This window comes from Patagioenas fasciata, chromosome 36, assembly GCF_037038585.1.
Source record: "Patagioenas fasciata isolate bPatFas1 chromosome 36, bPatFas1.hap1, whole genome shotgun sequence".
NCBI lineage: Eukaryota > Metazoa > Chordata > Aves > Columbiformes > Columbidae > Patagioenas > Patagioenas fasciata.
Genome location: NC_092555.1, coordinates 3,008,670 through 3,025,555, shown reverse-complemented (window position 1 = coordinate 3,025,555; position 16,886 = coordinate 3,008,670). Strand labels below are relative to the sequence as shown.

The 16,886-nt window shown below is 64.2% G+C and overlaps 4 protein-coding genes across 4 annotated transcripts; 3 read left to right on the top strand and 1 right to left on the bottom strand.

The window, feature by feature from the left end:
* The first annotated feature begins 534 nt into the window (after positions 1 to 534).
* On the top strand, positions 535 to 6,467 carry HSD17B10 (hydroxysteroid 17-beta dehydrogenase 10). The gene is made up of 6 exons (XM_071801300.1): positions 535 to 626; positions 721 to 885; positions 2,212 to 2,376; positions 5,291 to 5,419; positions 5,498 to 5,606; positions 5,699 to 6,467. The coding sequence occupies exons 1-6, from the start codon at positions 603 to 605 to the stop codon at positions 5,887 to 5,889; spliced, it is 783 nt and encodes a 260-aa protein (XP_071657401.1). The 5' UTR covers positions 535 to 602; the 3' UTR covers positions 5,890 to 6,467.
* A 102-nt stretch (positions 6,468 to 6,569) lies between these two features.
* Positions 6,570 to 9,738, top strand: NAA10 (N-alpha-acetyltransferase 10, NatA catalytic subunit). The gene is made up of 8 exons (XM_071801303.1): positions 6,570 to 6,870; positions 7,724 to 7,822; positions 7,922 to 7,980; positions 8,114 to 8,159; positions 8,687 to 8,802; positions 8,924 to 8,968; positions 9,269 to 9,353; positions 9,463 to 9,738. Exons 1-8 carry the CDS (start codon positions 6,850 to 6,852, stop codon positions 9,697 to 9,699), a joined length of 708 nt encoding a protein of 235 aa, XP_071657404.1. The 5' UTR covers positions 6,570 to 6,849; the 3' UTR covers positions 9,700 to 9,738.
* A 94-nt stretch (positions 9,739 to 9,832) lies between these two features.
* Positions 9,833 to 11,527, top strand: LOC139826175 (U8 snoRNA-decapping enzyme-like). The gene is made up of 4 exons (XM_071801198.1): positions 9,833 to 10,282; positions 10,358 to 10,547; positions 11,044 to 11,057; positions 11,280 to 11,527. Exons 1-4 carry the CDS (start codon positions 10,118 to 10,120, stop codon positions 11,478 to 11,480), a joined length of 570 nt encoding a protein of 189 aa, XP_071657299.1. The 5' UTR covers positions 9,833 to 10,117; the 3' UTR covers positions 11,481 to 11,527.
* LOC139826195 (uncharacterized) lies at positions 11,502 to 16,767 on the bottom strand. Its single transcript, XM_071801256.1, has 7 exons — positions 14,823 to 16,767; positions 14,663 to 14,740; positions 14,453 to 14,564; positions 14,221 to 14,366; positions 12,015 to 12,091; positions 11,862 to 11,935; positions 11,502 to 11,762 (listed from the first exon to the last, which is right to left on the bottom strand). Exons 1-7 carry the CDS (start codon positions 16,698 to 16,700, stop codon positions 11,698 to 11,700), a joined length of 2,430 nt encoding a protein of 809 aa, XP_071657357.1. The 5' UTR covers positions 16,701 to 16,767; the 3' UTR covers positions 11,502 to 11,697.
* Positions 16,768 to 16,886: the final 119 nt, after the last annotated feature.

Sequence of the window (16,886 nt, the reverse complement as noted above, 5' to 3'; positions counted from 1 at the left end):
TGCGGGGGGGACTCTCAACCTAGTCACCTTGGAGGGCCTGATCCTGTCACCTTGAGGGTCCCAATCTTGTCCCCTTAGGGACCCGATTCTGTCCCCATGGGCTCCTGCCCCCTCGGGGGTGTCAGTCCTGTCTTTGGGTGGGGGGTCCCCTGTCTTTGGGGGGGGTCCCCTGTCATTGCAGTGGGGGGTGGAGTGGCCAATGTCCCGTCCCCGCTTCCCGTCCCGCTCCCTCCCGCTTCCCTCGCTCCGCCCCCTATCCAAGCCACGCCCCCTCCCCAAGCCACGCCCCCTTCCCCAAGCTCCCCGTGTCCCTCGCTCCGCTCTTCCCCCAGCTCCGCCCCCTCCCCAAGCCACGCCCCCTTCCCCAAGCTCCCCGTGTCCCTCGCTCCGCTCTTCCCCCAGCTCCGCCCCCTCCCCAAGCCACGCCCCCTTCCCCAAGCTCCCCGTGTCCCTCGCTCCGCTCTTCCCCCAGCTCCGCCCCCTCCCCAAGCCACGCCCCCTTCCCCAAGCTCCCCGTGTCCCTCGCTCCGCTCTTCCCAAGCCACGCCCCCCAAGCTCCGCCCCTCCGGTACCGCCCCTCGCTCTGATTGGCCGGGAGCGCCATGGCCGCCATTCGCAGCGTGAAGGTAGCGGGGACCCCCCCGGGGGACCCCCAGGAAGGGGCAGGGGGGTCCCGTCCTCCCCACTGACCCCCGTTTTGTGTGGGTTTCCCCCCGCCAGGGGCTGGTGGCGCTGGTGACCGGCGGGGCCTCGGGGCTGGGCCGCGCCACGGCGGAGCGGCTGCTGGGCCACGGGGCGCGGGTGGCGCTGCTGGACCTGCCGGCGGGGCCGGGGGGACAAGTGGCCGCGGAGCTGGGGGAGCGCTGCGTGTTCGCCCCCGCCGACGTGAGCACTGGGGGGGCACCGCCGGGGGGGGGGCACCGCCGGGGAGGGGGGCGGAGGGATGGTGGGGAGGGGATCACATCCATGGGGGGATCAGCATGGGGGGGGGTCACATCGGTGGGGGGGTCATATCAATGGGGGGGGTCACATAGATGGGGGGGGTCATCATGTGGGGGGTCACATCCATGGGGTGATCAGCATAGGGGGTTCACATCGATGGGGGGGTCATATCAATGGGGGGGGGTCACATCCATGGGGGGTCACATCCATGGGGGATCATATCAAGGGGGGGGTCACATCGATGTGGGAGTCACCTCCATGGGGGGGTCACATCGATGTGGGGGTCACTTCCATGGGGGGATCAGCATGGGGGGGGGGGGTCACCTCCATGGGGGAGTCATATCAATGGGGGGGTCACATCCATGGGGGGATCAGCATGGGGGGGTCACATCCATGGAGGGTGTCATTATGTGGGGGTCACCTCCATGGGGGGGTCACATCAATGGGGGCGTTCATGTCCATGTGGGGGTGCAAATTTCTGGGGGGGGTCCCACCTTGATGTGTGGGTTCATCTCCATGGGGGGTCCAAATTGCTTGGGGGGGGGTCCCACATTGATGTGTGGGTTCATCTCCATGGGGGGTCCAAATTGCTTGAGGGGGTCCCACCTTGATGTGTGGGTTCATCTCCATGGGGGGGTCCAAATTGCTTGGGGGGGGGTCCCACATTGATGTGTGGGTTCATCTCCATGGGGGGGTCCAAATTGCTTGGGGGGGGGGTCCCACATTGATGTGTGGGTTCATCTCCATGGGGGGGTCCAAATTGCTTGGGGGGGGGTCCCACATTGATGTGTGGGTTCATCTCCATGGGGGGGTCCAAATTGCTTGGGGGGGGGGTCCCACATTGATGTGTGGGTTCATCTCCATGGGGGGGTCCAAATTGCTTGGGGGGGGGTCCACCTTGATGTGTGGGTTCATCTCCATGGGGGGTCCAAATTGTTTGGGGGGGGTCCCACATTGATGTGTGGGTTCATCTCCATGGGGGGGTCCAAATTGCTTGGGGGGGGGTCCCACCTTGATGTGTGGGTTCATCTCCATGGGGGGGTCCAAATTGCTTGGGGGGGGGGTCCCACATTGATGTGTGGGTTCATCTCCATGGGGGGGTCCAAATTGCTTGGGGGGGGGGTCCCACATTGATGTGTGGGTTCATCTCCATGGGGGGCTTCACCTCCTTATGGGTCTCCACCTTGATGTGGGGCATCCAGCTCAACGATTCCACCTTGATGTGGGGCATCCGGCTCAATGTTGGGGTCCATTTTGTTGCCCCCCCAGGTGACCTCGGCCGAGGACGTGAGCGCGGCCTTGACCTTGACCCAGAAGGAGTTTGGGCGGCTGGACCTGGTGGTGAACTGCGCCGGCGTGGGCATCGCCATCAAGACCTACAACAGCAAGAAGGACAAGGTGCACGAGCTGGAGGACTTCCAGAGGGTCATCGGGGTGAGTGCGGGGCGCGGGGGTGGCCCTGATCTATGGGGTGGGGGGTCCCGGGTCAACTGGGTGGGTGTGGGGTGGCCGTGGGCAATGGGATGGGCTGTGGGGTGGCCATGTGCAATGGGGTGTGGGGTGGCTGTGATCAATGGGGTGGGTGTGGGTGTCTATGGTCAATGGGGTGTGGGGTGTCCCCATTCAGTGGGGTGGCTGTGGGGTGGCCATGGGCAATGGGGTGTGGGGTGGCTGTGATCAATGGGGTGGGGGTGGGTGTCTATGGTCAATGGGGTGGGTGTGGGTGTCTCTGGTCAGTGGGGTGTGGGGTGGCCATGGGCAATGGGGTGGGTGTGGGGTGGCCGTGATCAATGGGGTGGGTGTGGGTGTCTATGGTCAATGGGGTGTGGGGTGTCCCCGTTCAATGGGGTGGTTGTGGGGTGGCTGTGATCAATGGGGTGGGTGTGGGTGTCTATGGTCAGTGGGGTGTGGGGGGTCCCAGGTCAACTGGGTGGGTGTGGGGTGGCCGTGGGCAATGGGGTGGGTGTGGGTGTCTATGGTCAATGGGGTGTGGGGTGTCCCCATTCAGTGGGGTGGCTGTGGGGTGGCCATGGGCAATGGGGTGTGGGGTGGCCGTGATCAATGGGGTGGGTGTGAGTGCTTATGGTCAATGGCATGTGGGGTGTCTCTGGTCAGTGGGGTGTGGGGTGGCCATGGGCAATGGGGTGGGTGTGGGGTGGCCGTGATCAATGGGGTGGGTGTGGGTGTCTATGGTCATTGGGGTGTGGGGTGTCTCCGTTCAATGGGGTGGGTGTGGGGTGGCCATGATCAATGGGGTGGGTGTGGGTGTCTATGGTCAATGGGGTGCGGGGTGTCCCCATTCAATGGGGTGGTTGTGGGGTGGCCATGATCAATGGGGTGGGGGTGGGTGTCTGGTCAATGGGGTGTGGGGTGGCCATGGGCAATGGAGTGTGGGGTGTCCCCGTTCAATGGGGTGGTTGTGGGGTGGCCATGATCAGTGGGGTGGGTGTGGGTGTCTATGGTCAATGGGGTGTGGGGGGTCCCAGGTCAGCTGGGTGGGTGTGGGGTGGCCATGGGCAATGGGGTGGGTTGGGGTGGCCGTGATCAATGAGGTGGGTGTGGGTGTCTCCATTCAGTGGGGTGGCTGTGGGGTGGCCATGGGCAATGGGGTGTGGGGTGGCTGTGATCAATGGGGTGGGTGTGGGTGTCTATGGTCAGTGGGGTGTGGGGGGTCCCAGGTCAACTGGGTGGGTGTGGGGTGGCCATGGGCAATGGGGTGGGTGTGGGTGTCTATGGTCAATGGGGTGTGGGGTGTCACCAGTCAATGGGGTGGTTGTGGGGTGGCCATGGGCAATGGAGTGTGGGGTGGCTGTGATCAATGGGGTGGGTGTGGGTGTCTATGGTCAATGGGGTGTGGGGTGTCCCCATTCAGTGGGGTGGCTGTGGGGTGGCCATGGGCAATGGGGTGTGAGGTGGCTGTGATCAATGGGGTGGGTGTGAGTGCTTATGGTCAATGGCGTGTGGGGTGTCTCTGGTCAGTGGGGTGTGGGGTGGCCATGGGCAATGGGGTGGGTGTGGGGTGGCCGTGATCAATGGGGTGGGGTGGGTGTCTATGGTCAATGGGATGTGGGGTGTCTCCGTTCAATGGGGTGGGTGTGAGGTGGCCGTGATCAATGGGGTGGGTGTGGGTGTCTATGGTCAATGGGGTGCGGGGTGTCCCCATTCAATGGGGTGGTTGTGGGGTGGCCATGATCAATGGGGTGGGTGTGGGTGTCTGGTCAATGGGGTGTGGGGTGGCCATGGGCAATGGAGTGTGGGGTGTCCCCGTTCAATGGGGTGGTTGTGGGGTGGCCATGATCAGTGGGGTGGGTGTGGGTGTCTATGGTCAGTGGGGTGTGGGGGGTCCCAGGTCAACTGGGTGGGTGTGGGGTGGCCATGGGCAATGGGGTGGGTTGGGGTGGCCGTGATCAATGAGGTGGGTGTGGGTGTCTCCATTCAGTGGGGTGGCTGTGGGGTGGCCATGGGCAATGGGGTGTGGGGTGGCTGTGATCAATGGGGTGGGTGTGGGTGTCTATGGTCAGTGGGGTGTGGGGGGTCCCAGGTCAACTGGGTGGGTGTGGGGTGGCCGTGGGCAATGGGGTGGGTGTGGATGTCTATGGTCAATGGGGTGTGGGGTGGCCATGATCAATGGGGTGGGTGTGGATGTCTATGGTCAATGGGGTGTGGGGTGGCCATGATCAATGGGGTGGGTGTGGGTGTCTATGGTCAATGGGGTGTGGGGTGTCTCCATTCAATGGGGTGGCTGTGGGGTGGCCATGGGCGATGGGGTGGGGTGGCCGTGATCAATGGGGTGGGTGTGGGTGGCTCTGGTCAATGGGGTGTGGGGTGTCCCCATTCAATGGGGTGGGTGTGGGGTGGCTGTGATCAATGGGGTGGGTGTGAGTGTTTATGGGCAATGGGGTGTGGGGTGTCTCCATTCAATGGGGTGATTGTGGGGTGTCTCCAATGGGGTGTGGGGTGACTCCAGTCAATGGGGAGGCTGTGGGGTGGCCGTGTTCAATGGGATGTGGGGTGTCGTCAATGGGGTGGTTTTGGGGGGTCTCCAATGGGATGTGGGGTGTCGTCAATGGGGTGGTTTTGGGGGGTCTCCAATGGGGTGTGGGGTGTCTCCAGTCGATGGGGTGGTTTTGGGAGGTTTCCAATGGGGTGTGGGGTGTCTCCAGTCGATGGGGTGGTTTTGGGGTGTCTCCAATGGGGTGTGGGGTGTCCCAGGTCAACTGGGTGGTTGTGGGGTGTCCCACATCACCGGGGTGCCCCTGTGGGTCAAGGGCATCCCTGGGCCCAACATGGGGGTATCACAGGATTTGGGGGGTGTCCCCAAAGCCACCCCAACCTCCCCCCCCCCCAGGTCAACCTGGTGGGGACCTTCAACGTCATCCGCCTCAGCGCCCGCCTGATGAGCCAGAACAAGCCCGACGCCGACGGCCACCGCGGGCTGGTGGTCAACACGGCCAGCGTGGCCGCCTTCGAGGGCCAGGTGACAACCGGGGGGGGTGGGGGGACACACACACGGTGGCATTGGGACCCCAAAACCACCCCAACGTGTCCTTCGCAGGTGGGTCAAGCGGCTTATTCAGCCTCCAAGGGCGGCATTGTGGGGATGACCCTCCCGATCGCCCGCGATCTGGCGCCGCTGGGGATCCGCGTGGTCACCATCGCTCCGGGTAGGATTGGGGACACCCCGGGTTGGGCCGGAGGGGGGGAACGGTGACACAAACCCCCCCGACTCACTCTGTTATTTTGGGGGGGTCCTCAGGGTTGTTTTCCACCCCGTTATTGGCCGGTTTACCCGAACGCGTCCGGAGCTTTTTGGGTCAACAAGTCCCTTTTCCATCGCGGTTGGGACACCCCGCCGAATACGCGCACCTCGTCCAAGCCCTGGTGGAGAACCCCATGGTCAACGGGGAGGTGATCAGGCTGGACGGTGCCCTCCGCATGCAGCCCTAAATTTGGGGGTGACCCCCCCCACCCCCCAATACCCCAATTTTGGGGTGTATTTGGGGACCACAGGGGTACAAGACCTGGCCGGACACGCTCTAGGATGGAAACACTGCAAAGATATGGGGTGGGGACACCTCCATGAGTGGGGACACCTCCCCAAAAAGGTGGGGATACACCCCCAAAAAGGTGGGGATACCCCCCTAAAAAGGTGGGGATACCCCCCCTAAAAAGGTGGGGACACCCCCCCAAAAAGGTGGGGATACCCCCCTAAAAAGGTGGGGATAACCCCCCCGAAAAGTGGGGATACCACCCAATAATGGGGATACCCCCCCCAATAATGGGGATACCCCTCGAAAAGTGGTGGTATCCCCCCCCCAAATTGAGAATACTGCTGGAATTTGGGGACCCCCCCCCCCCCGCACACTGGACCAGAGGCACCAGTGGAGCTGGGACACCCCACGATGGAGACCTTGCCTGGATGTGGGGACCCCCGTGGGGTCCCCGTCTCCCTCCACCCCGCAATAAAGCGTGCTCGGCTGCGCTGCCTGTCTATGCTGTGCGCTGCCCCGCCTCTTCTCCCTTCCTATTGGTTCAAGCTGTTGTCAGTCTTCGTTCCGCCAGGCGTGATTGGACAGGGGGAGGGTGGAGGGGGGTGAAGCCCGCCCCGTCGGGATGCGGTTCTGATTGGTTGGCGGCGGCTGAGTTGTGGGTTGGTTGGGTTTCACGTCACTCGCGCGGGAGGCTCCTCTGATTGGCTGGAGGCGAGGAGGGAGAGTGGGCCGAATCGCATGCTCTCAGGTAGTCAGCGATTGGCTAGAGCGCCTGTCAGTACGCGGCGAGGCGGGTTGAGCAAGGGCGGGCTTAGCGCTGATTGGCCGGCGCGTGTCTTTCCGCCGGAAGCGGCCCGTGAGGAGAGAGACGGAGAGGAGCGGCGGCGGTGGAGGAGGCGGCGGGGAGACCGCGACCATGAACATCCGCAATGCGCGGGTGGGTGACCCGGGCGGGGGAGAAGCGGCGTCCCGGGGGGCGGCTGGGGTCCCGGGGGGGGGTGTGGGCAGCGGTAGCAGGGGCGTTTGGCTTCGGGGAGGGGGACACCGGGCCCTGGGGGGTGCTCTGAGGGGACACAGGGTCCTGGGGGGGGCTCTGAGGGGGATATGGGGTCCTGAGGGCGGCTCTGAGGGGGATATTGGGTCCTGAGGGGAGCTCTGAGGGGACACAGGGTCCTTGGGGGGGGCTCTGAGGGGGATATGGGGCCCTGGGGGGGCTCTGAGGGGGATATCAGGCCCTGGGGGGGGCTCTGAGTGGGATATTGGGCCCTGGGGGGGCTCTGAGGGGGATGTGGGGTCCTGGGGGGGGCTCTGAGGGGACACAGGGTCCTTGGGGGGAGGCTCTGAGGGGACACAGGGTCCTTGGGGGGGGCTCTGAGGGGGACACTGGGTCCTTGTGGGGGGCTCTGAGGGGACACGGGGTCCTTTTGGGGGGGCTTTGAGGGGGATGTGGGGCCCTGGGGGGGCTCTGAGGGGGACACTGGATCCTTGGGGGGGGCTCTGAGGGGGATATCAGGTCCTGGGGGGGGGCTCTGAGGGGGATATTGGGTCCTGGGGGGGGCTCTGAGGGGGACACTGTGCCCTGGGGAGGAGGAACCAGGGTCCCATGGAGGGGCTGAGGCTCCCAGCAGGACCCATACGGGGGGGTCCCTGGGTGTCACCTTTTCCAGGATCCCCCCCACCGAGGGCCCCACCGCTCTCATCCCATTTTGGGGCGTCCCCCTACCCCACCCAGTGCTGTCACCCCGGGGCCATTTCGGGTGACACCGCCCTGCTTTGTGTCCCCCCCCCAGCCCGAGGACCTGATGAACATGCAGCACTGCAACCTGCTCTGCCTGCCCGAGAACTACCAGATGAAGTACTATTTCTACCACGGGCTCTCCTGGCCACAGGTACCTCCCCCTCCCGCCTCCCGGACGCCGGGGTCCCTTTTTGGAACACCTTGGTTCCCCCCATGTCCCCCCCGTCACCCCCTTTCCCCCCCACCCCAGCTTTCCTACATCGCCGAGGATGAGAATGGGAAGATCGTGGGCTACGTCCTGGCCAAGATGTGAGTGTGGTTTAGGGGGGCTCTGTCCCCCTCTTTCATTTTTGGGGGGGTGGGTTGTGTTGGGGGGGGGTGCTGACACAATTTGGGGGTGTCGTGCCCCCCCCCCCAAGCTCTCCCCGCTGTCATTTCGCAGGGAGGAGGATCCCGATGATGTCCCCCATGGGCACATCACGTCCCTGGTAGGCAGCGGGGGGGTGGCCAAGCATTTTGGGGGGGGGTCCTGGGGCGATTTGGGGTGCTATTGAATTGGATCAGAGGGTTTTGGGGTCACTTGAGTTTTGGGGGCTCATGGAGGGGGTGGCTGTTTGAGTTTTGGGGGGCACTTGAGGGGTTTTAGGGGCCTCTTAGAGTGGGTCTGAATGTTTTGGGGGGGCTCTTGGAGTGCGTTTGAGCATTTTTGGGGGGTTCTTTGGCAGCTCTTTTAGAACTTTGGGGGCACTTTTGAGCTTTTGGGGTGCTCTTTGAGGATTTGGGGGGGCTCTTGGGTCGCTTCCAAGAATTTGAGGGGGGTCCAAGGGCTTTTTGGGTGGCGCTTGAAGGATCTTTGGGTGCCCTCTTTGGGGATTTTTGGCTCCTTTTCGAAGCTTTTGGCAGCTTTTTTAGGTGAAATTTGGGGCTGTTGGGGGATGCTGGTGATCTGGGGGTGTCGGGGGAATTTTGGGGGTACCCCACGATGGTTGTGACCCCCCCCCCAAAAATAACCCAGGCGGTGAAGCGCTCGCACCGGCGCCTGGGGCTGGCGCAGAAGTTGATGGACCAAGCATCCCGCGCCATGATCGAGAACTTCAACGCCAAATACGTCTCGCTCCACGTCCGCAAGAGGTAAACCCCCCCAAAATACATCTTGGGGGACCCCCCCGAATCATAAACCACCTGGGGGGGCCCCAAAAAATAACAGCGCCCCCCAAAAATAACACGCACCCCCTTTCTTTCCGGTCGGCAGCAACCGGGCGGCTTTGCATCTTTACTCCAACACTCTTAACTTCCAGTGAGTTTGGGGGGGCTGGGGGGCAGTTTGGGGGGGGTGGAGGGTGTTGTGGGTTTGGGGGGGGCCTTGGGGGGTGTTGTGGGTTTGGGGGGGGTTGATGTGGGGGGTGTTTGGACCCTGAGGGGGGTGTTTAGGGAGATTTAAGAGACTCTTTCCAACCCCATTGAGCGACAAACTGGGGTGTAAACTGTGGGGGGGCAACTCAAAAACCACACCCCTGTGACCCCCCCTTCCCAAAACAGCCCCCCTGTATGTGTGTGCACCCCGAATAACCCCCCTTTGTGCCCCCCCCCCCGCCAGGATCAGCGAGGTGGAGCCCAAATACTACGCAGATGGGGAGGACGCCTACGCCATGAAACGTGACCTCACCCAAATGGCAGACGAGGTGAGACCCCCCCCTTTTTTATTGCACCCCCCCAGAGCCCCCCCAAATGTATTTTATCCCCTCCCCCCCCCACCAGGACTTTTCTAACCCCCTTTTTCCGCCCCAAAAGCTGCGGAAGCAGGTGGAGCAGAAGGAGCGCGGCCGCCCCCCGGCTCCCGCTGACCCCCCCCGGGGTGGGGGGGAAGGGGTTTGTGGAAGTGGGGGGGCCCCCCCTCACCCCCCAGCCGTTCCCCCCCCTCCTCCCGAAGATGGGGGGGCCGACAGCAAAGACCTCAGCGAGGTCAGCGAGACCACCGAGAGCACCGATGTCAAAGACAGCTCCGAAGCCTCCGATTCTGCCTCATAGGGGCCCCCCCAAAACCCTGAGCCACCCCCCCACCCAAAATAGAACCCTGGGACCCCCCTTCAGTGCTGGGGGAGGGGCAATAAATCCCCTCCCTCTCCATCCTGTTGCCTTTTTTCTATCCCTCCCCGTTTTTTGGGTGGGGGTTGTGGCCCTTCTGGGGGGTGCAGGGCGATTTTGGGGGGGGCTCCTTCCCCTCCCCATTCATAGGGGAGGCCGTGGGAACGCGAGGGGGCGTGGCTACGCGGCGCAACGCCCCTCCGCGCTGAGGCCACGCCCCTCCACGCTGTTCGGTGTCCGCCGGCAGCGCGGGTGCTTCTCCGCTTGGAGGGGCGTGGCCTCCGCTGTTCCCTCTTCTGATTGGTGGGGGCGCGGCACTCCCGCTCGCTGATTGGTGGAGACGCGCCGGGGCGGTGCCACCATGTGGGAGCCGGGGGAGCAGCCGCCGCCGCTCAGCCGGGAAGCGGCGCTGGCCCTCGGTACAACCGGTGACCGGGCGGCGGGGCCGGGCTGGCGCCACGCCTGCCACGTCCTGCTGTACGCCCCGCTCCCCGCCGGCTCCCCTCCGCCGGGCTACGCTGTGCTGGTGCGTACGGGGACAACGGGAGACGGATAGGACCCCCCCCCCCCGCCGCTTCCCACATTGATCCATCTCCGGTAGATGCAGCTGCGGTTCGACGGGCGCTTCGGCTTCCCGGGAGGGCTGGTGGAGGCCGGCGGGGAGTCTCTGGAAGCCGGGCTGCAGCGGGAGCTGCGGGAGGAGCTGGGACCGGCGGCCGCCGCTCTGCGGATCGAGCCGCGGCACCACCGCGGGGCCAAGGCCTGGCCGGGGGGCGGGGCCGGAAGCGGAAGTGGACCAGATTGGGGGGGAGGGGGGGGTTGAAAAGAGGGGGGTCCTGAGAGTGTTAATTGGGGGTAGTGGTGATGAGGGGGAGACCATTATGGGGGGGGGGGGGGGTGTGAAAAGAGGGGGGTCCTAAGGGGGTTAATTGGGGGTGCTGGTGATGAGGGGGAGACCATTATTGGGGGGGGGGGGGGTGAAAAGAGGGGGGTCCTGAGTGGGTTAATTGGGGGTGCTGGTGATGGGGGGGAGACCATTATGGGGGGGGGGTGTGAAAAGAGGGGGGTCCTAAGGGGGTTAATTGGGGGTGCTGGTGATGAGGGGGAGACCATTATTGGGGGGCGGGGGTGAAAAGAGGGGGGTCCTAAGGGGGTTAATTGGGGGTGCTGGTGATGGGGGGGAGACCATTATGGGGGGGGGGGGGGTGTGTTTGGGGGTATCAGCACCAGATTGGGAGGGGGGGTTGAAAAGAGGGGGGGGGTCCTGAGGGGGTTAATTGGGGGCAGTGATGATGGGGGGGGTGAAAAAAGGGGGGTCCTGAGGGGGTTAATTGGGGGTGCTGGTGTTGGGGGCGAGACCATTATGGGGGGGGGGGGGTGTTTGGGGGGTATTAGCACCAGATTGGGGTGGAGTTGAAAAGAGGGGGGTCCTAAGGGGGTTAATTGGGGGTACTGGTGTTGGGGGGGGGGCACAAGCATCAAGGGACATGGGGAGTGGGGTTTGGGGGTCCTTGGCACTTTAGGGGTGTTGTGTCCCCCCCCAGGTGCAGGGGCTGGTGCGGGTGCCCCTGGGGGGGGGCCTCCCCATTTTCCTGCGCCACCGATTCGCTGGGGACGCCCGGGAGCAGCTCTTGGGGACCCTCCCCCTCCTGGGCATCCCCCCCCAAAACGGGGACCCCCAACCCGGGGGGGGGACACCCATAGAATGGAGGAGGGGGGAATGACCAAAGCGGGGGGGCTCCATATCCCATTAAATCTTTATTATAATATATTTTAGATAGAAAAGACAATTTTACAAGTTCTTGACCCAAAATATACAAAAATGGTCCCAAATTGTATTTCTCACCCTGGGGGGGGGGGGGGGGTTAAGTTGATTGGGACCCCCCCCCCCGCAACAAGGAAGGTTTATGGGGGGGGTTGGGGCGTAGCACACCCCCCCCTTTAAACCAAATTAGTATCTCCCATTTGAGTGGCTGGGGGCTCCTGGGTCTGCACCACTTCAACGCCTGGGGGGGGGGACACACAAAGTCAGCCCCCCCCGTACCTCCAAGAGGATTTGGGGGGGGGTCAGAGGGAATTTGGGGTGGGGTGGGGGGGTCGCTCACCATCCCCATCATCGGGGATCTCCTGCACGTCCTCGTCATCGTCCACGATCACCACGCTGTCCTCCCCGCTTTCACTGGGGGGGGAAGCTTTAGGGGGTCTGTGACACCCCCAAAATGTTGGGGTGCCCCCCCCGCCCCCCCCCCACCACTGACCTTTCGGGGGTCCCCTCGGTGCTGTCGCCCAGCAGGTAGAACTGAAGGGGGTTGGGCCATAGCTCCTCCTTGATGATCTGGGGGGGTATGGGGGGACACTGGGAGAACTGGGGGGGTATGGGGGGGGGACACTGGGAGAACTGGGGGGGTATGGGGGGGGGCACTGGGAGAACTGGGGGGATATGGGGGGACACTGGGAGAACTGGGGGGGATATGGGGGGACACTGGGAGAACTGGGGGGGATATGGGGGGGGACACTGGGAGAACTGGGGGGATATGGGGGGGACGCTGGGAGAACTGGGGGGGTATGGGGGGACACTGGGAGAACTGGGGGGATATGGGGGGGGACACTGGGAGAACTGGGGGGGTATGGGGGGGGGCACTGGGAGAACTGGGGGGATATGGGGGGGACACTGGGAGAACTGGGGGGGTATGGGGGGACACTGGGAGAACTGGGGGGATATGGGGGGACACTGGGAGAACTGGGGGGGATATGGGGGGGGACACTGGGAGAACTGGGGGGATATGGGGGGGACACTGGGAGAACTGGGGGGATATGGGGGGGGGACACTGGGAGAACTGGGGGGGTATGGGGGGGGGACACTGGGAGAACTGGGGGGGTATGGGGGGACACTGGGAGAACTGGGGGGATATGGGGGGGACGCTGGGAGAACTGGGGGGGTATGGGGGGACACTGGGAGAACTGGGGGGGTATGGGGGGGACACTGGGAGAACTGGGGGGGTATGGGGGGGACACTGGGAGAACTGGGGGGGTATGGGGGGGACACTGGGAGAACTGGGGGGATATGGGGGGACGCTGGGAGAACTGGGGGGATATGGGGGGACGCTGGGAGAACTGGGGGGGATATGGGGGGACACTGGGAGAACTGGGGGGGATATGGGGGGACACTGGGAGAACTGGGGGGGTATGGGGGGACACTGGGAGAACTGGGGGGGTATGGGGGGACACTGGGAGAACTGGGGGGATATGGGGATACTGGGGGTTACTGGGAGGGTACGGTGAGGGGATACAGGGGGTGGATTGGGGGTTACTGGTGGTTATTGGGGGGATACTGGGAGGATATGGGGAGGGGATACTGGGGGTCGATTGGGGGTTACTGGGAGGATATGGGAAGGGGATACTGGGAGGATATGGGGAGGGGTTACTGGGAGCGGATTGGGGGTTACTGGTGGTTACTGGGGGTGGATTGGGGGTTACTGGGGGGATATGGGGAGGGGATATTGGGGGTGGATTGGGGGATACAGGGAGGGGATACTGGGGGTTACTGGGGGTGGATTGGGGGTTACTGGGAGGATATGGGGAGGGGTTACTGGGAGCGGATTGGGGGTTACTGGTGGTTACTGGGGGTGGATTGGGGGGATACTGAGAGGATACGGGGGGTGGATTGGGGGTTACTGGGAGGATATGGGGAGGGGTTACAGGGGGTGGATTGGGGGTTACTGGGAGGATATGGGGAGGGGATACTGGGGGTGGATTGGGGGTTACTGGGAGGATATGGGGAGGGGTTACTGGGGGTGGATTGGGGGATACTGGGAGGATATGGGGAGGGGATACTGGGGGTCGATTGGGGGTTACTGGTGGTTACTGGGGGTGGATTGGGGGGATACTGAGAGGATACGGGGGGTGGATTGGGGGTTACTGGGAGGATATGGGGAGGGGATACTGGGAGTGGATTGGGGGATACTGGTGGTTACTGGGGCTGGATTGGGGGGATACTGAGAGGATACGGGGGGTGGATTGGGGATTACTGGGAGGATACGGAGAGGGGATATTGGGGGATACTGGTGGTTACTGGGGGTGCATTGGGGGTTACTGAGGGGATACTGGGGGTTACTGGGAGGGTACGGCGAGGGGATACAGGGGGTGGATTGGGGGTTACTGGTGGTTATTGGGGGGATACTGGGAGGATATGGGGAGGGGATACTGGGGGTGGATTGGGGGTTACTGGGAGGATATGGGAAGGGGATACTGGGAGGATATGGGGAGGGGTTACTGGGAGCGGATTGGGGGTTACTGGTGGTTACTGGGGGTGGATTGGGGGGATACTGAGAGGATACGGGGGGTGGATTGGGGGTTACTGGGAGGATATGGGGAGGGGTTACATGGGGTGGATTGGGGGTTACTGGGAGGACACTGGGGTTACTGGGAGGATACTGGGAGGCCACTGGGGGTACTGGGCCTGACCTCCGCGATGCGATCCCCCGCGGGGAAGCTGTGATCCCCAAACCAAGCGAAAAAGCTACGGGGGGTCGGGGGTCCCTTGTGGGGCCGCAGCCGGGGGTCCTGGCCCTGCCACCACCGGATGGGGGTCGAGTGGGACACCAGGTCACCTGGAGAGGGGGGGACGGGGGAAATGTGACACCACTTTGCACCCCCAAATGTGTCCCCCCCCCCCCCCCCCCCAAAAATCACCCACCGGAGGGGCCGCGTATGAATTCTTTGGCCACCACGTCGTTCTGGAAATAGGGGTTGATATTGAAGAAGAACCTGATCCTGCAGCCGCTCCGCGCTTGGCCGAATTCTTCCACCTGTGGGGACAACCGGGATGTCACCCCCCCCCATCCCACCCCCCCACTGACACTTTATGGGGGGGTGTGCACCCCAAATCCCCCCCCGTTGTTACCACCTGTAAGTTGGTCATGTAGCTCAGGGCGTCCTCATCGCGATCGCTGATCACGGCCGAGAGCTGCGGGTGGTTCAGGAACTGGGGGTGAGGTCAAGGAAAGAGGGGGGAATGGATTTAGGGGTGCACCCCCCCCCCCCCCAAAAATCAACGCAAAGGATACGGTGGTGACCCAAAAACCCGGGATGTGCTGGATGAGGCGGTTGCGGCGCCGCAGGTGGGGTTGGCGCCGTAACCAGAAGCGATGGCGGAGGCGGCGGAAGGCGCGCGCTGCCTGCTCCTCCACGGCCTCCAGCTCCAGCTGCACGGCCTCCAGCGCCGCCAGGTAGCGCCCGGGCCCGTCCTCCTCCTCCTCTTCTTCCTCCTCGTCCTCCAGGGAGATCACAGCGCATTCCTCCTTGGCTTCTTGGATCTGTTTCCCACCTTGGGTTTGCTCCCGTTGGGCGCTACCGGTGGTTTCCAGGCCCTCCTTGGGCTCGGTGGCGGTCTCCAGGCTCCCCTTGGTGCTTGGGTGATGCTCTGAGCAGTGGGTGGTGGCGGTTTCCAGGCTCCCCGTGTTCCCCTTGGCGGGCTCCAGGCCCCCCGTGACCTCCCCGCTGTTCTCCGGGCCCCTCTTGGTCCTTCTCCCCTGCTCTAAGCAGTGGGCGATGGTGGTTTCCAGGCCCCCCTTCCCACTTCTCCCCTGCTCTAAGCAGTGGGCGATGGTGGTTTCCAGGCCCCCCTTCCCACTTCTCCCCTGCTCCAAGCAGTGGGTAGTGGCAGTTTCCACGCTCCCCTTGGGCCCGGTGGTGGTTTCCAGGCCCCCCTTCCCACTTCTCCCCTGCTCCAAGCAGTGGGTAGTGGCAGTTTCCACGCTCCCCTTGGGCCCAGCGGTGGTTTTCAGGCCCCCCTTCCGCCTGCTGCTGGTTTTCAGGCCCCCGCTGAGCGAAGCATGGGTCTCCAGGCCCCTATTGCTCCTCCTGCCCTGCTCCAAGCAGCCAGTGATGGTGGTTTCCAGGCTCCCCTTGCTCCTCCTCCGCTTCAAGCAGCGGGTGACGGCAGTCTCCAGGCTCCCCTTGCGCCTGTTGGTGGTTTCCAGGCCCCCCATGACCTCGCTGGTGCTCTCCAAGCCCCCTTTGCCCTGCTCCAGGCATTGGGAGGTGGTGGTTTCTAGGCCCCCCATGACCTCACTGGTGCACTCCAAGCCCCCTTTGCCCTGCTCCAAGCAGTGGGAGGTGGTGGTTTCCAGGCCCCCCATGATCGCACCGCTGCTCTCCGAGCATTGGGCGATGGTGGTTTCCAGGTTCCCCTTGGGCTCCATGGCGGTTTCCAGGCCCCTCTTTTCCCCCATGGTGCTTTCCAGGCTTCCCCTGGGCTCCATGGCGGTTTCCAGGCCCCCCTTTCCCCCTATGGTGGCTTCCAGGCTCCCCTTGGGCTCCATGGCAGTTTCCAGGCTCCCCTGGGGCGCCACGGCGGTTTCCAGGCCCCCCTTTCCCCCTATGGCAGTTTCCAGGCCCCCCGTGGGCTCCATGGCGGTTTCCAGGCTCCCCTTGGGCTCCAAGGCGGTTTCCAGGCCCCCCTTTCCCCCTATGGCAGGTTCCAAGCTCCCCTTGGGCTCCATGGCCGTTTCCAGCCCCCCCTTCCCCCCTATGGTAGCTTCCAGGCTCCCCTTGGGCTCCATGGCGGTTTCCAGGCCCCCCTTTCCCCCCATGGTAGCTTCCAGGCTCCCCTTGGGCTCCATGGCAGTTTCCAGGCCCCCCTTTCCCCCTATGGCAGCTTCCAGGCTCCCCTTGGGCTCCACGGCGGTTTCCAGGCCCCCCAGGAGCGAAGCGCGTGTTTCCCGCCTCCCGCCAGGGGGCGCTCTCCCGCCGGCGCTCTGCGCACGCCCGGCCCCCCCGGCCCTCGGCGCATGCGCGGCCTCGTCCTCACCGCGACCTCCGCCGGTTGGGGGTGGCGTCCGGCGGCGGGCGACGACGGCGACAGGGCCCGAGGTCCCGGTGGGAACGTCCAGGCGCTGGAGCTTGGCGGGAAGAGGGGGCGGGTCCTCCCCGGCCCCGTTCATGGCGGGGGGGAGGGATATTTGGGGGGAGGGGGGCCGCGATGCTGCTTTAACGGCCGCCGCCAACGGCCGAAAAGCGCGCGCGCCGCCGCTTGGCCCCGCCCACCCTCTCGTCACGCCCCCCCCCTCATTGGTTCGCGCCCTCAAGCCTGGTTGCTGGGCGACCGCTTTGTCACGTGGGGCGGGGAA